The sequence below is a fragment of the Megascapheus bottae genome, chromosome 1 (genome assembly GCF_031878675.1).
Source record: "Megascapheus bottae isolate mThoBot1 chromosome 1, mThoBot2.hap1, whole genome shotgun sequence".
NCBI lineage: Eukaryota > Metazoa > Chordata > Mammalia > Rodentia > Geomyidae > Megascapheus > Megascapheus bottae.
In genome coordinates this window covers 20,356,230-20,379,483 of record NC_143509.1, presented here as the reverse complement: position 1 = coordinate 20,379,483, position 23,254 = coordinate 20,356,230, and the positions used below count along the sequence as shown (strand labels likewise).

General features: G+C 32.7%; 1 protein-coding gene across 1 annotated transcript in view; it reads left to right on the top strand.

Moving 5' to 3' along the window:
* The window catches only part of Si (sucrase-isomaltase), an 88,447-nt gene that overhangs the window by 48,804 nt on the left and 16,389 nt on the right, over nt 1–23,254 (top strand). The window contains exons 26-39 of the mRNA XM_090334608.1: nt 1,871–2,025; nt 3,883–4,051; nt 6,267–6,363; nt 6,469–6,581; nt 6,672–6,797; nt 8,657–8,785; nt 9,681–9,791; nt 11,387–11,449; nt 15,016–15,132; nt 16,341–16,428; nt 18,343–18,481; nt 20,593–20,726; nt 21,962–21,996; nt 22,087–22,203. Of these exons, the coding sequence (XP_090190734.1) occupies nt 1,871–2,025; nt 3,883–4,051; nt 6,267–6,363; nt 6,469–6,581; nt 6,672–6,797; nt 8,657–8,785; nt 9,681–9,791; nt 11,387–11,449; nt 15,016–15,132; nt 16,341–16,428; nt 18,343–18,481; nt 20,593–20,726; nt 21,962–21,996; nt 22,087–22,203 (1,593 nt within the window). The remainder of the gene's footprint in view (nt 1–1,870; nt 2,026–3,882; nt 4,052–6,266; nt 6,364–6,468; nt 6,582–6,671; nt 6,798–8,656; nt 8,786–9,680; nt 9,792–11,386; nt 11,450–15,015; nt 15,133–16,340; nt 16,429–18,342; nt 18,482–20,592; nt 20,727–21,961; nt 21,997–22,086; nt 22,204–23,254) is intronic.

The following is a 23,254-nucleotide window of genomic DNA, read 5'->3' as shown; positions in this document are numbered from 1 at the left end:
AAAAAACAAAAAAACACCATGCTCAGAGCTCAAAAAATTAAATCCCTCCTCTCAGGCCCCCCAAAGAAACAAGAACTGGATTAATAACTGGTCTAAAGACATAAATAGGTACCATATAGAAAATTTACCTAGAATTAAATCTTGTTGAACGTTTCGAAATAAATAAAGCACAATGTTTATTATTTTCTATTTTCTATATTCTGTTATTTCCTATATATAAAAACTGGCCTTACATCTGATGAAATAAGACATGAAAAAGTGTAATTCTTCCAGCATTACAGGTAGCAATTTTACTTTTAAGAATCCTAACAAAAATCTATTCCTTGACAACGATTAAAATGAACACTCAAATGACTGGGTATAAACTAATTGTTCAAAACTATATTTACTTATTTTCTAAGATATATAAGAAACTAGAAGTCAAAATAATAGCAAGTCTAGTAAAATTTTAAAAAATGAAATAATAATCAAAATATCATGACCAGAGAAATGGTTATACTCTCTGTAAGAGGAAACTAATAATACACATTAATAAATATGAAATACTAAATCATATGTAAAATTAGCTGATATTTCATATGTTAATTCATTTTAGATAAGTTGGTGCAATTAATGTATTTTCATAAAATTATAGTAAAATAATGTTTTAAACTTTGTAGGTTAAGACTTATTGACTAATAGTTTTCTATATTCAGTTTATGGTCATGTTTTAAAAGAGAAATGCTTAACATTGGTAAAATTACAATAATGTAAGTCTATAATCAGAATTTCTAGACAAATAATAGAGGCAATGTGCTCAAATTGCCCATAGGTATCTAAATATGTAGAATACATGTGATTTTAAAGTTTTAACATGAAGCTAGGCGTGATGGCTCTTGCCTGTAATCCTAGCTACACAGGAGGCTGAGATCTGAGGATCAAGGTTCAAAGTCAGCCCAGGCACTAAAGTCTGTGAGACTCTTCTCTCCAATTAACCACTAGAAAACTGGAAGTGGTGCTCTAGCTGAAGGGATAGGATGGTAGCCTTGAGCTGAAGAGCTCAGGGACAGCGGCCAGGCCCAGAGTTCAAGCCCCACAGCCAACAAAAAAATAAAACAAACTTTAATGTGAAACAAGAGAAATTCAGCAACCAATTAGGAAGGATCAGATTACTTAATAATGCATGTAAAATTGTCTGCCTTAAGCAATGACCAAATTTAACTTGAGCATTCTATGTAAAGTCAACTAAACATAAGCTGCAAACCATTTTTGCATGCACTTGAACCAGGCTTGCACTGGTCTTTCAAGTCATATAAATCCATCAATAAAAATAATCTCACATAAATCCCACCAATAAATTGTTTCCTCTTGTGGGGGTAAAAGGGCAAATTCAACTGAAGGAACTTTAGACATTTCCTGAAGCAAAAAGGAAAACTGCAAAATAAAATTGTCCAAATATTTATATTCATAGAAAATGTGTATTCATAGTGTTTCAAGTATGTAAAATATTTTTGAAGATGTAGCTAGTAGCTTGACCTCAGGTAAATGTACATTTGCAACATTAGATTATCATGCACTAGATATCAAACCAGTATTAGCCAGATACTGGTGGCTCACACCTGAAATCCTAGCTACTCAAAGTTTTGATATTCTGTCCTATAAAAACTTAAATTTATACAATGAGTCTACATGCATCATTAAAATATCTATATAAAATTAACCATAGAATGCTACCTACTTACATGGGACATAGATTTAGAATTAGTATTTGAAGGTGATTATTGGAAACACAATTGTTTAAGTGGTCACTTTAAATCTTTTTTTAGATTTGCACATTGTCAGCAACAAAGAATGAACACAATCACTCTTGCTTCCTATTTATCTGAAACAGATTTATGATTCCAAAAATAAGAGATATGAAGTTCCAGTGCCATTAAACATTCCACAAACTCCAATGAGTACTTATGAAAACAGACTTTATGATGTGGAAATCAAGGAAAAGCCTTTTGGCATCCAAGTTCGACGCCGAAGCACTGGGAGAATAATGTAAGTGATTGAATTATTCCTTATGAAAGATATTGCTGTGAGCTCAGGCAGTAACGTAAGGTCACTATTATGACAATGGTACAATGACACTACATTATTGATTTAAGATGTGTGAAATGATTGCCAGTTTTTACAGGAATGAGACTATCAGACAAAACTGATCTGAAATTAGATTTACACTAGTAATCTAATGGCTTACATTAATGGAAAAGTAACTACATTTTTTTAGTCAACGGAAAATGAAACTGACTCCTAGCCATGCCAACCATTAATAAAAATAACTTAGGATAATGCCTTATAAATATATCACACATTGGGGTCAGGAGTGTGTCCCAGTGGTAGAGTGCTTGCCTAGCATATATGAATCCCCAGGTTCGATTCCTTAATACCACATAAACAGAAAAAGCCAGAAATGGTGCTGTGGCTCAAGTGGTAGAGCTCTAGCCTTGAGAAAGTTCAAGGGCAGTGCTTGGGTCTTGAGTTCAAGCCACAGGAATGAAAAAATATAAAAATAAATGTATCACACAAATATATCACTAGAACAACTAAAATTACTTATGGAAGAAAGGACTCAGCTAAGAATATGAAAGGCAAAGGTTTCATACATAAATCTTTATTTTGATGTGGCAGATAATAAACTCAGCTGAAGTCGTTGGCTTTACTTAAGTTTCACTAGAATAAACTATACTTTTATCTATTTTAATTTTTTTTATCATTCTTTCAGAGGTGAGGAGCCTCTTTTTTTAACATTGTCTTGAAGGCCATACAAAATGATCATTACAGATACAGATAGTCAGCCATGGCCAGACAGAGCAAACAAGAGAAGGAGAAAGCTGCTAAATGCTAGGTGGCCTTGAGGCCTTATTTATGTAGCTCAGACATTATCACGGTGCATAGTAATTACAGCACCAGGCCATGCTGACTTAATCTTTTTATTATGATGAATTTCTATTCAAATGAACAAAAAAACACATTTCATAGAAATATCCTAACATAGCTTAAATCTCATTGGGGTGAGGTACTCTTTACTACTTTTCCCGAAAGGAATGCCAAACTTTGAATATGCCACAGATTTATTCATTGTAGGTAAGCTATCTCTTCGTGTCCATTTTGCTAACCAATGACTCAACTAATAAAGGAATTTTTTGTAATGTATTATTTCTTCAATAACTTCATTCAGAAATGCAGAAGAAAACATGATGGAAAGATTGAGAGTGTAATATAGGGAGAGCTGAATTAAAATATGACTACACCTCCATATTTACTTCTTCTTTCACATGTAGAATTTTTTCCCTTGATTTTCTCAAGGTAAAGTGAAAATGAATTTCTGAGTAACAGTTAATTGTGCATTAGTTTTTTTTGAGACTAAAATGTTTTTCTTTATCAATTATTGGAATGTACATAGTAAGGGCTTTATAAATTGTATATAGGGAAGGGTTTCATTGTCAAACACATCTATGATAAATTCAATCATTTTTCCTCTTCAATTGAACTTCCTTATTTTTCTCCTTTTCCCTCTCTTTCCCACCTCATTTCCTTGCTTTGCTTTGCTTATTTTATTTGGCTTTGCTTCCTTTCCCACATTTATTGGTATTGAGAAATAATTGGCTGATACATATGCATATATGTATATATATGTATATATGATACACATACATATATATATTTGCATAGACACATATTTATACATATATTGTAATAATGATCAGTAAACCTTACTCTCTGGGTATAATACATGCACATGAGAAAATCACTGGTTTTCAGATTGCCGGGAGCGTAATTATTAGAATCTTCTAAATATGCTACTGATGAGAGATATATTTGGGCCTAAGTAGTGCGTTCTTCCTGTGTTTTCAGCTGGGATTCTCGCCTCCCTGGCTTTGCATTCAATGACCAGTTCATCCAAATCTCAACGCGCTTGCCCTCGGAGTACATCTATGGCTTTGGAGAAGTGGAGCACACAGCGTTTAAGCGAGACCTGAACTGGAACACCTGGGGCATGTTCACGCGGGACCAGCCCCCTGGAGTGAGTACCCACCAGAGCCAGGAGGGCCCCAGGAGGCTCCCACAACCTGGGCTGGCTCCTGGGCAGAGCTGAAGAAATGCAAAGCAGGCTAGTGATGACCAAAGGCTTCCTGAAACTGGGAGAGAGCAAGGGAAGTGCGTTCACAGTCCAAAAATTACTTCTCTGGTTATTATAAAATGAGGGGAGCTTGCAGTTACCTAAGTCAGGCAAAGAGTACTTTTCCTTTTTCTCTTTTATTAAACTTTATATATACATATACGTGCATATACATATACATATATATGTAATTATTTGTGGGTCATGGGGCTTGAACTTTGGACCAGGGTGCTGTCCCTGAGCTCTTCAGCTCAAGGCTACCACCCTACCCTTGAGCCAAGCCCCACGTCCCATTTTCCAGGGGTTAAGTGGTAAGGGTCTCAGGTCCTTTTGTGCCCGGGCTGGCTTTGAACCTCGATCCTCAGATCTCAGCCTTCTGAATGGCTAGGATTACAGGCGTGAGCCACCGCGCTCGGCAAGAGTACATTTCTATGTTACCCCTTCTCATGCTCTGGAGGTTTTCTAAAACCAAATGCAAATATTATAACAAATATTTTAGAAAATATTTTTATTTTCTAAAAACCAACTAAAATACTATTAAAAATTACTTGACTTATGGAAATGTATCCTCTTTGTACTAGTACTTAATCATACCATTTATAAAAATACAGATGGGAACAGGAAAAAATGTCTACTGACCTGATGATTAAAAGATCCAGGTTAATAATGTGATTATTCTACTGCTCCAGTCACATAGACTCATAGAATTCTTATTTTATGTGGATAGAGGCCTCTTGAAAAACATCTCTCTAGGGTTCTATTTTTAGTTATTAATTTGTATTTTTTACACAGTGATTTGATACCTAGTCTATTGTAATACACTGTTGCAATTGTATACTTTCCTGAGGCCAAATTACTAGCTACATATTTTTTATTTTATTTATTTATTTTATTTATTTTTTATTTTTTTTGCCACTCCTGAGGCTTGAACTCAGGGTATGGGCACTGTTCCTAGAACTTTTTGCTCAAAGCTAACGCTCTGCCAGTTGAGCCATAACACCATTTCTGTGCTACTGAGAAATCAAACCCAGGGCTTCATACATACTAGGCAGGTACTCTACCACTAGGCTATGCTCTCAGCCCTAGCTACATCTTGAGAATATTTTTTTGTTATACTTGTGATACATTTCTTAGAGTTCTGTCTTGCTAAAAGAATACATTTCATAAATAACTCCTGCTTTATAAAACATATAGGCTTGGGGCCAGGAGAGTGTGTGTGTGTGTGTGAAATATATATAATGTCTTAATTACAATGGCTCCAAGCATGTCATGAAAAGAAAAGCATTTTAGTAAAAATGTCTATGTTAAAAATACACTCTGTAATAAATCATAATCAGTTTACTACTGCAGCCATTTTGTAAGGTTGTGTAGAGAACAGTTACAGTTACATAAGTAAGGTAATGAGTACATTTTTTTCAAACACTATTACCTCCTCCCACATTTTCTCCTGCTTTACCTTTCCACACCTCCTTCGCCCAAGTTGTAAAGTTCATTTCCAACGTGCAGGCATTTGCATTTTTTTAAATTGGGAGGTGCACATTTAATTTTGAGCCCAGTAGACCAAACAAGTCTTTACTTTTGTCATAATTGTCCAAATGAAGATGTGGTTTTCCAAGCATTTTACCAAAATTGCCTGTGTAAGAACTAACTCTTCATCATTACGATAGGTATTACTAAATGAATAGAACCTTGATTCTCAATATAGACAATTATATCCAGGTGATATCAAATTTCTGCAATTAAAGTGTGGGGAAGGAATAAAATGCTTTCTGAATGAAAATATTATATTTCTATAAGCTATGGTCTTGATCAATTGCTTTAATCATTTCTAGGTCATCAAAAGGAATTGCAGTCAGATACGTAGCCTGTAGAAGAAATCCAAATACAGTATCATTGACATCCTATGTCAATTACTATGCCAGATTTGGGGATGTTACACCAGATTTGTGCAATTTTTTACATGTTCAAAAACTAATAATATTTCCAACAACTGGGAAATTATTTTTGTAGGAAAATACATTAATTTTAATTCAAACACAGTTTTAGCAGGCTAACCAGATCATTTCAATATGAAGGCTCCTATTATTAAGCATTCATTGTGCCTAATCCTTTGTTTCAGTATAAACTCAATTCCTATGGATTTCAGCCCTATTACATGGCACTGGAGGAAGAAGGGAACGCTCATGGAGTTCTCTTACTGAACAGCAATGCAATGGGTAAGATAATTATTGAATTTCTCACCAGGAATACAAGGTGACTGTTGAAACAAATCAAATAGCTATGCATAGATAAACACGAATTTTGTGTTGGATTGTTTCCAGATGTTACCTTCCAGCCAACTCCTGCTTTGACTTACCGCACTGTTGGAGGCATCTTGGATTTTTACATGTTTTTGGGCCCAACTCCAGAGGTTGCAACAAAGCAATATCATGAAGTATGATTGTGTATCTATTTAAAAATTGGTTTCTTCCTATTAGAAAATGCTCTTCTTCATATGTAACAACATTTTCTTGTTGTTATTAAGGTAATTGGCCACCCAGTAATGCCCCCTTACTGGGGTTTGGGATTCCAGCTGTGCCGCTATGGATACAGAAATACTTCAGAAATTGTACAACTATATGATGAGATGGTGGCTGCCAAGATTCCATATGTATGTACCTACTTTGAAGGCTGCACTAAGAAAATCAGAAAAAAAATCAAGCAGATACTTAGGTTGTGGTAATAATGACAGAACTAGATATAAAATTTGATGTAATTATCTTTTATAAGATTGATAATGGAGAAAGGCAAACACCCTTATTTTCCAATCTTTCCCTTCATTATCTGTGATCCTGTGATATCCTAACTCTGTCACCACACACATTTGCTACTGTCATAGATGGTGGGTGACACAGTCAGATACCTTGTGTCTGTTCTGATAACCTATAGAATCTACATTGATCTTCATGATCAATGAACAGGGCTCATTATAGAAAAAGAGTTGTATGTTACATTGCATGATTTTCACTGTGGTGTAGCCAACAGTTGTAATTTATATTATCCCATGAGAAAAGTCTTAAAATTACTTTGCTCAATATTTGGGAAATTATATTCTAAAATGTCATAACTAATCAGTATGAAATTTTATTTTAATTCTTTTTGGCAAATTTAACAAATCACAAAATTTTTCTCGTAGTACTTAATACTAAAGTACAGAAGGCTTGGTAGAAACCATTCTAAGAAGGATCAACTCATTATAAGATATTGGTACTTACATAGAATCCAGTACTGCTGGAAGGATGTATCATCTGTGGTGATATAGAAATATACAAAGAGAAATGCATTATAAAAAGTTTTATAATGCTGTTCAACTCTTTATTAGTCATTATTTTTAACTATTAGAAAAGAAATCAAGCTAAAGTTGATTACTTGAAAATAATAAATTATTTAACTAGTAATAATTCTCTGGTAAACGTTAACATTTGTTTGAATACTTATATTTCAAATTACAAATTACAAAATTTCATTCAATTTTGATGTCAAAATATCAATTTATTATTATTATTATTATTATTATTATTATTATTGCTGTTGTTCTGTCATTTGTGGGAATTTAACTTGGAGTCTGAGCACTGTTCCTCAGCACTTTTTGTGCAGGAGCAGCAAGCTCTCTGCCACTTTGAATCACAAGAGTCCCACAGACTTCTCTGTCTAGACTGCATTTGTACCATGATCCTCCAATCTCAGCCTCTTAAGTAGATAGGATTACTGGCATTCATCACCACTGCCCATCTCAAAATACTTATATGTCAAAATGCATTGCTTATTTGCCAAAGATATTATTCCAAATATTTCTTTGACAAGTTAAACAGGACATAGCATAATTGATGTACATGCTAATATTCTTTTCTCCTTCCTACGACTACTTGAATTACATGAAATTATCTTTCTTTCCTTTATATTTCCCAGTAATAGAGCAGTAATTTGCTTGTTCATACACTGTAAGAACTTTCTATATGAATTTATTATGATTTCATATCATCATAAATCATTTTGCTTCTTTTTTAATTTTCTTTGGAAATTACATATCAAAATACACTGATTTAGAACATTTACTTCTAATTAAAAATTGCAAATAAACCTTGGCAACAGAGAATACCTATCTAAGCTATTCTGTTATCCTTAGAATAATTTATAAAGCTGTATACCATTTTTATTTATTTTCTTTCCCTTTAAGATACCATAAAACTATACCTTTGTCCTGCCTTGATCATACTATATGATGAATATTGCTCTCATACTAGTGATCCCTTTCATCCACCTCCTCCGAACTGGGATTACAAAATGCTCCAAAATGCTCATCTCACATTTATTGCTTGAACACGTAATTATAGATTAATTCTCTTTAAGATTAAAGTAGGCAAGAACTGGTGCTTTCATATTGCTGTCTTTTTCACACATACAATAGAATACTACACACTGACTCTTAAGTGTTTCTTACCAAATTGCCACTTTTCTTTTGTATTTCAGGATGTCCAATACACAGACATTAATTACATGGAAAGACAACTAGACTTCACAATTGGTGAAAATTTCCGTGAGCTGCCTCAGTTTGTTGACAGAATAAGAAATGAAGGGATGAGATACATTATTATCCTGGTCAGTGTTTGTATTTTTGTTTTCTCTTACAATGTTTTGGTCTCTAACTGATGACAGCACAAAAAAGACATTTCAAATAGGAACTGCTGTTGAACTCTCCTCTCAGATCTAACAGTTTCCTTCATTAACATTTCCTTTTATTTACCAAGCCTGATAGATACTGCCTGCCTTTTACTTAGGTATATTCTTTTTTTTTTTTGCCAGTCCTGGGCTTGGGCTCAGGGCCTGAGCACTGTCCTTGGACTTTCTCAAGGTTAGAGCTCTACCACTTGAGCCTCAGCACCACTTCCGGCTTTTTTCTATGTATGTGGTACTGAGGAATCGAACCCGGGTCTTCGTGCATGCTAGTCAAGCACTTTAACCACTAGGCCAAACTCCCAGCCCCCTTAGGTATATTCTTACATTGGTAAATTGTAAATTCGAAGTCAAAGACAGATTGTTACCATCCAAGCTATAAATTGCCATTAACTTATAGGACTTTCAAGAAAGATGGTAGGTTACTTGTTCCTGAATAATTCTGAAATAATTCATTAGGACTGTTTCTCCTGTGTTTCACATTTAACTCTTGGCCTTTAAATGAATAATTCAATAGGGAGAATATTTTTTTTATCATTTTCATATAGTGAGCAAGTTAAGCAAACAGAAATATCATGGGAAATGAAACTAAAACAAGAAAGCACTAAGGAACTTTCTAAACATGGTAACTAATGAATTTTAAAAGCTATTAGACTACCCTTCTAAGGAAATTAGAGGATAATGTAACTATAGGTGTGACGTTCATGTAAGAGCCAAGCCTTATGGTAATGGAACATGGAAATATTTTATCACAGACTCCCATGTGGCTACATTTTATTCCTCATACATACATCTTGCTTGTGTTTTATTTTAACTTTAGGATCCAGCAATTTCAGGAAATGAAACAAAGCCTTATCCTGCATTTTCAAGAGGTATTGAAAAAGATGTCTTCGTCAAATGGCCAAACACCAATGACATTTGCTGGGCGAAGGTATAAATTAATTTCTAAAAGAGAATAATGGTAAAAGTGTTACTTTAAATCACATTGGTATTTAACTAAAATATTAAAATATATTTGGAAAAAGAAACAAAAGTCATAATTATTTTTATGACTACAAAGGTAGTCTATTCTCTTTGAATTTAGGTCAAATGGTTAATTCAAAAAAAGTAACTTCATATAAATCATGAAATCAATTATATTATTTCCCTTATTTTGTATTATATTGATTGTATTATATTTTATTTTATTGTATTTCTTTGAGTCTTTAGAGTTTCGTTATAAAAGTGCCACTAGTACAATAGCTACTCAAGAGTCTTTGCTTTGAGTCATTTAAGTATTTGTAATCCTCTAAAAACCATTTCATGAACTGAAATAGCAATACTTAAGAGCTATAATTATATTACTAACTTGAACAAGGAATACAATTCATGGAATGTCATATGATCACAATATTCAGACTGCTACATGCAGTATAAAGAATGACATACTAAAACTTTCAAAGTCCCATGATGAGGGGCAAAGTTAAATATGGACTTAGTTTCTGTATTTTTTTATCTAATTGAAGACAATATTAATAAACGGTAAAGTTTAAACATACATCTTACATTAGTGACTTAAATTGCTTGATTTGATCATCAGACTATGATAACAGAATGTTCCAGCATTAGAAGTTGAGTAAATAGAGAGGAAAACCCTGAGATACTACTTTTGTAGCAGTGTTTACATGACTTTACAAAATAAAAATTTTAAAATAAAATCCTATGAAAAATCATAATAGTATCTTCAGAATCAGGCAATTATAAGATATGTCATATTGTCTCAGAGGAAAAAAATCTCCCATACTTATTTCTGTTCATTCTATATTTCCACACATTTTCTCCAATTCAACCTTCCATTCCTTACTCGAGAGCACTATCTGCTATCAGTGTTTAACCCCACTCAAATCATTACTCTTTGGGGACCATTTATATTTTCCTATGGTGTCTCCAGCTTCTTCTTTTTAGATGCAAATTCTTGGAGCTGGCAGCATGACTGAAGTTCATGTCTGTTTTTGTGTTTCTGATGTATGGGAGTTTAGGAACACAACTTAGTAATTTGGGGTAGATGGCTCAAAGATTTATCACTAACAGTGCAAGTTAACAGATGTTTTGTCTCAGCAAACCACTCCTGAATCAAATCTTCTGTCTTTTCAAGTAAATTTTTTATATTCATAATATTAATAAATACTCTTAACATATGCAATTTAATAGTATATTATATATTTATTATATAATACATGTATAATATAAATGATTCAATATATGTTATATTTATATATATTATATATATATGTGTGGGCATTGTATCAAGTATCATTTTTTATATTACCTTGTTACAAATTAGACAAATGGAGCAAATGGGAGTCTCCTGCAGGGGTGGGGATGGCAAAAACAGAAAACACTGAAAAGTAAGTGAAAGACTGCTGAGCCAAGGATCTTGAGACAGGACAGGACTAGAGCATGCTTTGATAATATATCATTCTTCCACTGAATGTAACCATTTTGTACTGATTTTATTTTGAGCTGTTTTTCTATCTTTGCTTATAGGTTTGGCCAGATTTACCAAATATAACAATAGACGAGACTTTAACTGAAGATGAAGCTGTCAATGTAAGTTTTTGTGATTAATTCTATAACTTAAAAAATGCTTGGCTTGGATTTAGTAATCATTTTTGAGCAACAATTAAATTTGAATTCTCTTTTCTAAAAAAGAAGTGGCTTCTATATCTAATCATATTTAGTACACATTTAACTAGTAATAGAAATAAAAATGTACCAGTCATTTGATTTAGCTATGTCATATTTTACTTCATTCAAACAGACATTGCTTTTTTTGATTAAAAAAATCAACTATTAACTGTGGTAAGGACAATTAATTTGAGACTAGCAGTAAAATTTAGTGTATATAATTAAGTACATTTACCATAGGAACAATGTCATACAGCTAATTGCCACAATTTATTCCACTTATATAATTGTGATTTTATGCCTGTTCTATAGCAATTTCCTACTTTCTCAACGTCTCTCTTTGGGAAATTACATTTTATCCTCAGTATTTTTTGAATTTGACATTTTTATTTACCTAAAGTAAATAGAGTCATATAGTAGATGTTCTGTGCCCACCCTATTTTACACAGTATAGCAGATTCCTTAACAAAATTGAAACAAATAGCAACCTAACTCATTTATTAATAATAAATAGAGAACAAGATAACAAATTGAAGAAAATAGATTTTAAATCTGTTATCACAGTAGAAATAGGTTAACTGTAATGATAATAGATTTACTCACTAGAGAGATATACCAATCATAAACTTATACCCAATTAATAATATCAATAGCATATTGTTATTGATAAATCAATATAAGATAAATATAATAATAATGCACATTTTTACTTGAAACTGTATAGTCCATCTGCCTACAATCTTGAAGTTGGAAATGGATCTCCATCTGAGAATAGTTAATATATTCCATACTTTATTTTTGTTTATGGATAGAAAAACTAGAGACAATTCAGAAGAGAAAGTGCAGACTTGAACAAAATATTGATTAAGTAGTCTGTATAGTAAAGCCCATCTAATTAACACCAAAATAATTTTTTATTTCATCAAATCTCATCAGATATTTTCCAGCTTAGATTATGTTAGTGAAGACTGATATTGAATGTTGGGAAGATTGATTGATGTCAGATATTTTTTTATTCATTGTTTTCCTAGCATTCCTATGCTTATTATTAAAGAATAGGATGCAGTAGAGCATGTTGAGTGAGATAAGTCAAAGCAAAGAACCAAAAAGGAGCATGTTCTCCTTGATATGTGGATATTAGATCCAAACAGTACAAGAGCAAGGAATTAATATTCGGCCACCCAAGGTTATAGACATGGTCTTGGAGATATAAACATAACTACATAGACATAAAAATCTATGATGGTCTTTATACTGTTTAGACATAACATTTTATTACATAGATTAATATGTATGTATAACATACAAACCCTCAGCTTAATTTTAATTGTGTTCTAAAATCTATATGCCAGTGATTATTTATAGAGATTCCTTCTTGAATACTTGCTTGTTAAACATAACATTTGAAATATGATGTAAAAATCAATGTTAATAAAATCTTAACCAAAGCATAATATACATAATGATATGAAGAAATAAACTTTTGAATAATCAGTGAATAAAAGAATAATTAAAAATGAATTGCAAAGTATCTTGCAATATACTTATTGTAAGATAAAAGCAAAATATCAAAACATATGGGATACAGCAAAAGCCATGTGAATAGAATTTATAATAATACATGAAAAATAAAGATTTCCAATAAATGACAAAAGAAATAAGAGAAAGTATAAATGAAGCCCAAAGTTAACATAAGGGGGAAAATAAATATTAGATGAGAGTAAAAAGAAATACAAAATACAGAATTATTTTAAAAAACAGAGTTTGCAATCTATTTAATTTGAACTATAATCATTAAATCATTAGGTTTATGCTAATTGTAAGAAAATAGGGACCTTAAAATTTCTTCAAATATTTTAATGCAGAGTTAAAAAAAACAACATACCGAAGTATCAAGTTGAGGGAAAAGGTTAATTTCATGTCTTTATAAGCCTTTATTCTTGTGGTAACACTGAAGTAGAAGATTTTATTTCTTAAATAGATGTAGGCAAAAGGTAACATATTCATCACCTGACTTTTAATTGCAATTGCTCTCTACATCACCTATGTAACAACAATAAAATAATTTAATAAAAGAAATTCTTTAGGATTCTGCTCCATGACAGGTGCAAAGGATGTTGGACTAGATGTATTTAGCTTTTTTTTTCTTGAAACGCACTCATTTGCTTTGAGAGCATGGAAACATTCATCTAAAGAAATCCAATAAAAAATAATCCAGGGTAGCTCACGCCTATGCTCCCAGCTACTCAGAAGGCTGAGATTTGAGAATCAGTTTTCAAAGCCAGCCTGGGCAGAAATGTCCTGTGAGACTCTTATCTCCATTAACCAATCAAAATCTGGAAACCCACTGAGGGATAATAATGCCCGGCCCTGAATTCAAGCCCCACAACGCACAAAAAGGAAAAAAAAAAACCCTAAAACTAAAATGAAAGAAAGCAAAGAGGAAAGAAAAATACAGTAAACAATCCAACAAATAAATTATAGAAAGGACAGAAAAATTAAAGAATATGATCTGGTGGTGACTTTCTTGTGATTTATGATTTTGATCCTGAGATGATCTTCACTTACAAAATATTCAATGACTATAATCCCAGTAAACTTTTGTCTTTGGAGTGGAGAAAACTACAAGCATGGAGAGACATGATAAATTTAAATACTTAAAATACTCATAATACTCATAAGTGATACCATCAACCTGCGTTCCGCATTTTCTCTTTGCCTATTTCCTTCTTATAACATTTTCTAAAGTCTCACTGGCAAGTCATACATTCAAGGTATTCCAAGAAAGCACTTGATTTGTAGCAATTTTGTATTTTTATTGTTGTTCTTCAATTTTAACTGACTTAGCTTCAGGGCAATCTTGCTGACACCCAGTAGCATAGAACTTGGAATTTTTCCATGAAGACTGACAAATAGGAATTTATTTTGGTAGGAAACTGAATAAGATCTCTGTTTCCTGATAGTTTGTGGAAAGTTTTATGTGAGAAAGACAGAGAAAAAGGTAACTGATAGAAGAGAGGAGTTGATTCAAAGTTCACTCTGTGTGTGTGTGTGTGTGTGTGTGTGTGTGTGTGTGTGTGTGTGTGTAGATGTGTCACAGTAGACCCCTCAAGTATCACAAATTATTGACAGCTCACAAATATAATTATAATAATAAAGAAGTTAATTGGGGCTGATGAAAGAACATGTTGGTTGTGAGAGTTCAGAGATGTGGGTACACAATGTTTACTTATTTTTACTTAGGATTTAAATTTTAATTGCTGCATTTGGTTTTATTTTGCCCTATAATGTTTGGTTGAGACAGTCTCCCCCCCCCAAAAAATACTGGAAATGTTGAAGGACAGTCACAAACATTTATGTAATTAAATTGTCATCCAATTACTGTCTTTGTTACTCCTACATGACTTGTGAGTCACACAAGCACTGAATGGAACTCATAAGACCTTTGATGCCTTTCTACCCAAGCGTCTGAATTTTAATTTTTGCAGGCCTCCAGAGCACATGTAGCTTTCCCAGATTTCTTCAAGACTTCCACTGCAGAGTGGTGGGCCCAGGAAATCATGGATTTCTATAATGACCAAATGAAGTTTGATGGCTTGTGGATTGTAAGTACGCTTTAAACAATTCATTTTACGTTCTTTGGGGGTAACAGTTATGAAACGTTCTTATGTAACTCTAATTGCATTAATACAACCTTCTTTGTAAAAGACAGAACAGTTTCTGTAGAACTTTCTCATGAAAAAGGCTGGTAGGGATGCAGTTTGAATAATTCTATAGGTATATGGGAGCATTTCACTGGAAATTATCAGCTTGGCCGAGGAATCTTAATCACTTAGCTTTTCAAGTTGTTAATAAATTCACCAAACATTTGTTTTGTTTTTATTCAGTGAGTAAGTTTCATTTCACTTTTAGGTTTTGTGAAATAATCAGTTATGACTATCATGATGTTGTATTTCAAATTATTTCCTTATTTTACATGAAGGCCTAAAGTGTCTATAGAAGGTTTTCAGTTTTACATAGAAATTTGAGGTAGTATAGAAAGAAATTTCTTTATCATAAGTAAATATTTAATATAGGAGATTATATGTAGCCTAGGGTAGATTTCAGATGTGACATTTCTCTGCATAGGAAAATATACAGACTTTTAGTTGAGTAAAATTTTATATGGATGCTGTTATGAACAATCTTTTAAGGCATAAAATATTATAAAATGTAGCTCTAAAATATTGGCAAGACAAAAATTTGATAGAAAAATGTATAGACTGTTATAAAAGGTTTAATTGTGCTTATCTTAAATTGGCACTTTGATCAAGAAAGGGTATTTCCATATTTTTAAATATTCACATATTAAGTCAAAGGCTAGTTTCATATGTTTTTGGAGACTAAGAGTTGCTCAATTGAGACAATAAAATAGTCTATACTTTTAAATTATCTCTCTGGGTTTTTTAAATAAAAATGAAGTATTACCAGGTTCTAAGCAGCAATGAGAAGGGTGGACTTGCTAAATTATACACTGTTACAAGTTATTCCTTGGAAACATTATTAATTTCACTTTTTTATGAGTAATTTATACCACAGGAGAACATAGAATCTTTTCTTTTTCTCAAAAGAAGACATAGACAGTAAAAAGTGCGAAGGAACATTATGCTAAAATACTCAGTGTAATTGAAAGAATTTTATGTATAATTTCTGATATACTGAATATAGATAATATTGTTCAAAGCTGTTTTAATCCCCTTGCAATCTCAAGCAATTGTTTTCAGAATCTGTGTTCTAAATCCCTCAAACAATGTTGGTTGTCTGTCTTTCTAAGGACATGAATGAGCCATCAAGTTTTGTAAATGGGACAACTACTAATCGATGCAGAAATGACAAGTTAAATTATCCACCTTATTCCCCAGGTACAATTGTATTTGCTGTGCCTCTAATATGACCATACTATCATCTAGTATATGCTTACCTAAGAATTCAGGCCAAAAGGTTCACATCTTTTATTTTTCATTTATTTTTTTCCTTTTTGCCCATCCTTGGGTTTGAGCTCAGGGCCTGAATGCTGTCCCTGAGCTTGAGGTCAGCACTCTGTTATTTGAGCCACATAGCACCACTTCTGGCTTTTGGGTTGTTAATTGGAGATAAGAGACTTTTGGGCATTCCTGCTTGGGCTGGCTTCAAATCAAAATCCTCCTGAATAGCAAGGATTACACCAGAACCAGGCCAGAAGATTTCTATTCTGTGTTTTCAGTACATCTCCACACACTGGGCTACGTCCTCACCTATTACCCATACTACTTAACACTACGTTGAAAGGAACATAAACAAGAAAGTGTTGTTTGAACCACCCCAAATATAAATTTGTTTGAAAAAAAACCCCATTATTATAAAGGAGATATACAGAAGACTTACGGTTACATAAGTCACCTAATGAGTACCTTCCTTTTTGATTAGTGTCACCTCATCTCTCCCTCTCTCCTAGTTTTCTGCTCATCCCTACCCAGAGAATATGTAGTTTATTTTCAACGTAGTGTGTAGCATCGACCAGTGATTCATCAGCTTACCCTTTGTCCCACCATTTCTTGTTTGGAATTTTTTTGTGCTGATATTTTAAAATAATTTGTCACAGATTTAAAAATTTTGTATTCAAACCAAACATTAAAACAAAAAAAAAAGAAAAATGTACTGGAGATTTAACTCAGGGCCCTGGCTCTGCAAGCTTGGTGCTAGTGACAAGTGTCTCACCAGCTTGGCTTCATCATGTTTTGATTTTGCAGTTCTCCTGGCCTCTTCCTCCTGAGTAGCTGGGATTCTAGGAGTGAAATGCCAAGCTACAGTTTTGCTTTTGCTTTTGTTTCTTTTTGTTTTTGTTTTTCTGCTCAAGGCTAGTACCCTATCCCTTTGAGCCACAGCTTACTTCTGTTTTTAGTGGTTAATTATACATAAGAGTCTGACAGGCACTTTCCTACCTAGACATGACCAATTTTGTTAAGCATTTTTACAATATTTGCTTATTTGCTTTTTTAAAGTGGGGGCTAATGGAAGAAATGTACGATTTTTCTGCTGATTGCTGAGCTGATCTATATTAACAGCTGAAAGGACAAAAACAATCTTAAAAATACCAGAGGAAAAAATTGTTGAAAGCAATGGAGAAAGTTTAGTGTTATTAAGTAGATGTAAAAAATAAAAGTTTATTTAGTCAGCATTTTCCTTCTAAATAAATAAAATAGTACATATTTAGGGTTGGATTTGTTCTTAGATATATGTTAAAACTCATGTAATAGAGTTATAATTATAGACTATATGTATATTTATAAACGTAAAACTCTTAGAAGCCATATACAAATGCTAAATGCTGATACATATTTTTCAACACATAATTTCTTCACTAAAAGAATATATCATTTTGCTCAAAGATATAATTTTATATAAGGAAAATATTGTGGCATTCATTCAGTGATGTTTTATACTGTCACCATGAATCAACTATTGCTTCACATTTACTTAAGATAATTTAATAAAAATTATGATGAAAAAGTAATACTATGTTACCTACCTTAAAGTGTTTAAAAGAATGGAATTTTACTGTACATATATTCTAACTGTATAAAGAGATAATACAAATTTCTTTGGTTAGTTAAGCTTAATAACCTTGTAATAATTCCTCCACAATATATAGATGAATCAAAACACCACACAGTACAAATAGATACAATTCTTACTTCCCACAAATTAAAATGGAAATAAGAATATGTATGTATGAAGTACCAGCTTCCCGTCTTTGCTTTTTGTACTTTTTAACTGTTGTTCCTGATTTCCTTCAGCGCTTACAAAGAGATATGAGGGATTGCATTTCCGAACCATATGCATGGAGGCCGAGCAGATTCTCAGTGATGGCTCCTCAGTCCTGCACTACGATGTGCACAACCTCTACGGCTGGTCCCAGATGAAACCTACTTACGAGTAAGCCGGGTTTCAAATAACCGTGCACACACTCACAGGACTCACACTCGTTAGGGCTTCTCTTGGTAATATTTAGTGTGAGAATCCTTTGGGCTTCTCTCCTAGCGCTTTCCTTCCTAATCGTTCTCTAAAATGGTCTTCTTCTCCCAGGAACCAAAGAAAATCTATCTATATATCTGTCTGTCTCCCTATCATTCAGTGATCACACCCACATATCCATCTTTCATCTACAATATGCCTATCTATATTTATCAGTCCATCTATCTCATATTAATCACATATCAACATCTGTCTACCTATTTATTAATCATGTATCTGCCTATTTATCTATCAGTCATCTGTGTTATAGATTACCTACTTATCCATCTTGTTATTCTCTATCTAACCCTCATCTATTTGTTATCTATATATCTATGTGTCTTTTATATATGTGTCTATTGATTCTTTTTTTAATTCTCATCTTATTGAGAATATTTTATTGTATTTCTTACTAAGAAAAGACTTCATGAACAGTGTCAAGCAAGTAAGACAATTTAATGATACTGACCAAGGAATAGATACTTGAGTAAAACCTCCCATAAATCATTTGTTAGCAATGACAGGATCTCTGACTGACCTCAGTTTCTCATTAATACTTCTCCTAATCACCTTGATCTTAAACAAACTCATTACTGGAATATAGGCTGTTTGTACAGACCAAGAATTTATTATATCTGTACAATAAAAATTCCTCAGGTGAAGCAGCTGATACATAATTGTGTATCAAAAACACATTAAAAAATATGGCTGTTGAGCAAGATGGTAACTCTGGAATGGAATTTTAATAGCACTTAATTAAAATATTAAAAATTAAATTATGATGCAGTAAGTGGTGAGTGGGAAAATTAAGTTAATGAATATATCTATATAATTTTGTTTCATTTATCAAAGGATGGTTTAGTATCTTTTGTATCTACTATATTTATAGGCTCCTATAATTTTACTTGAGTTGTTTTCTAATTATAAACAACCCTTGAGCTATTTTTTTACATGCCAAGCACTATGGCAGGGTTATACCTTATAAGATACAAGGAATACCAGAAGTAATATTTGATATTAACAATTTCAAGCTGTCAATGCAGTTATTATAAATACATAAACCTCTTAGTTCAGTGTTGTCTTTGTTGCAACAAGGAAAGTATTTGATATTGGCCATAATGTTTACTGGAAAAAGTCTTCCTAATTAGATATTTGAGTTTGAGTTATGCTCTCCAGAGATAGTCCTGCAGTTTGTATAAACTTATTTTAAATGCAAATATTTTTCTACTTTGTATTGTATTGATATTTTCTATTTAATAATTTTGAAATATTCTATAGTCAGGAAATAAGAGAGAAGTTAGAGAGGCAATGAAGAATAGAGAAAGATTATTTATAAACATGTTTAATTGCATTAGTTTGTGTTTTAAAATGTATAGGACATTAAAGTCAACCTCAAAGACTGAAGAAAATTAAAAATAAATCACCAAATTTATTGCGTTGGTATAGATTCTATGTCAGTAACAAGATCCACAGTTTTATTGTTAAGATCCATTAATATCTTATTTCCTTTAATCTCCTCTCCCAAACAAGAATATTTTAGCATTGTTTTTCTGTACAGTATTATTTAACATGGCTTTTCTGTGAAGTGACATGAATGTTAAATGGTCATAAGCTATAATTAAAAAGAACTGGAACATTAATGGAATATTTGTGTACAATGAATATTTCAAATCAAGTACTTCATATTATTGTTGAATTGCCTTGTTTTAATTGAAAATTTGTATGAATATTGTTGATGGATGCCCAAGAATGAAACCTATCAACTCAGTTTTGTTAGATAAATATGAAGACATTTGCTTCATATGAAGCCTTAATAAACCTTCAGTCATGTTTATTATCTGTATGGCACTCTAGTAATCACCAGAAGGAAAGAATAATCTCTCTCCTGCCTGTGAGGCTATTACTGAGTTACGAAGAGTTGGTTTTAGTAGGAGACAATCTGAATGTATACACTTGAACTCCATGGTCCTAAGTAGAAGCAGACAAATATCATGCCTGTGAAAGAGCTCACAGTATTTCCTGGTCTCTGTTAGTGCATTGCAGAAGACAACTGGCAAGAGGGGAATCGTCATCTCCAGGTCCACATATCCCACAGCGGGGCGCTGGGGAGGTCACTGGCTTGGAGACAACTATGCCAACTGGGACAACCTGGACAAATCCATCATTGGTATGTGATAGTCACCCACGTTTTATGAGTAGTCTATGACATTTTCATTTGACACTGGTTCATATACTTAGATCATCAGAATTATCCTTCTGGTATCATGGTTTGACTCAGAAAAACTAAAATATTAGTGGTGGGTCAATGATATAGTAAGTGCAAGTGAGGAAGAACAGGCAAATGCAAGCATAATATTCAATGTATATATTTTGAAACAGAATTAATCCCTTGGAGGAAATGGACAGGATTGAGAGAGGTGGTGTAGAATTAAGACAGACATTACACCGATCAAGATACATTGTACTCATAAACTGATATGATGAAATAAAATACCTTTGTACAATTACTTCATAATAATAAAAGTTTTTAAAGAAAGGAGTTAAAGTATTAAAGATGCCAACACCTCACAATGTACCTATAATCAGTCAAACTATCATACTATCTATCTATCTACCTATCTATCTATCTAATGCTATTAGCCCCAATGTAAACAAGAATGAACAATATCCAAGAGATTTACATTGAGAAATATAATCTTTTCACTTTGGCCTCAGCTTTCACACTGACAAGGGCAGGAACTGAGAAAAATTCCAATGCTAATATAAAAAGTATGAGTAACAAGTTGTAGATAGTTGACACTAGAAAACCCTGACAAATGGTAAAGAATACAATATTTCTAAATGAAATTGTAAAACTTCTCTTAACAATGTGATAATCAGATAAATTAGATGAATAGTGTTATTTTAAGTATTTTTCTAGTTTGCTTTAAAATTATTTTCTGAATGATCATTTCAAGGAAAAATATATAAACATGTTTCTTTAACATAGAGATGTATTACATAAATCCTACAAGAGTCTATTAATTCATTTGATTTCAATGACAAGACCTTTAGTGACATAGCTGCAGAAACAAACAGATTAATTTCACAATGAAATAGAATAAATCACAGCTGCTTTCTTCTCTATCATGTAATATGTTTAAACAGACTTGTGTATTGAACATGTCTTATTTCAACTGTCAATGAAGCTTATTTTATAAATAACTGACTTTATGATCCTTGTTAACATTACAAGGTAAAATTTGTCTTGAATTTTATAAGAAGATGGAGAAGTTCATATGAATAATCTAAAACAGTTTCATTGAAACTGAGTTGATTTTAAAAGACAGTAAGTTTGAGAAAAGTAATAATTTTACGATATATAAAGTTTTGCTTTCTAAAATAATTCTTTCTAATATTTAGGTATGATGGAATTTAGTCTCTTTGGAATGTCATACGTAAGTATGTCTGTTTATCTTGTTTTATTGACTACAGATATTTTTAAAGCCCTTTATTCAAAATGAATGAGATCTAATATTATCTTTCAGACTGGAGCAGATATCTGTGGTTTCTTTAACAACTCTGAATACCATCTCTGTGCTCGCTGGATGCAGCTCGGGGCATTCTACCCCTATTCAAGGAATCACAACATTGCATTTACTCGAGTAAGTCATCCTTTGGGTTCCTCCAACCATTCCCCCCCAGCCAACCATAGCCGTGTTTCAGGAGACTGCATTCCTCTTGAATTTCCTTAGGGTATGAAGAATATCTCTTATCCTAACACTGGTGAATTTTCTGATGGAAACACCTCTTTATTGTATTTCAGGGTACATGGCACGATTAGTTGATCTATTTTCTGTACTCATTTTACTTGCATTTTAAGCAGCCAGAGAAATATCTGCCTCTTGAATTTCTCCCAGACTAAAACAGAGCAAGAAATAAATCTGCTTCCAAGTCAATAATTGGAAGAAAAGCCATTTGTAACAATGACTGGAGTGGGTAGGCTTAAAAGGAAAATGCCAAATATGGAGTTGAAAATTGAGAAAATAAGAGAAGAAATTCATGAAAAGTAGCTTTGGGGGTGTCCACTTATTAACACATGGAGTGATAGGAGGGACACCACTATAATGCTTGAAAGATGATCAAGTATAATAAATAAATATCTCAGTAATGCATTTGCTGATGCCTTCAGTGAAAGAGTGGAGAGTAAATGAGTGGCAAAATACATCTCCTAGAAGGTGTGAAGGCACCTGTCTTTCAGGACAAAAGGCAGGATAGTTTTACATTTTGAAAGGATTTGGAACTCAGAGCACATGTATAGTTAATAGTAAAATTTAGAAGACTATACTATTTGGGAAATAGGGAATGGCTTAATAAAAGCCTGCACAGGGACTGATTAAATAATATTTATTCAAAGTCTGACACTGAATATCTACTAGCTCTTCACAGTGAATCACTGTGTCCTAGAGAAACTTTAAAAAAAAAGGGAAAAATTGTGTTACATCAGATTCAATTACCTGTGTTTAAATGGGAAACATTTGTTGACATCCGATGCATAAAAATATTCAATATAAACATGAAAAAGAGAAGTTCAGGGGTCATTTGAACGGTTTATAAAATGGCAAACTGAAGTTTGGGAGGACAGACTCCAGAGAATAGGAGAAAAAGAATAACCTCTCAGAAATAAAAATGTCAGACTAGAAACTTCATTTTGAT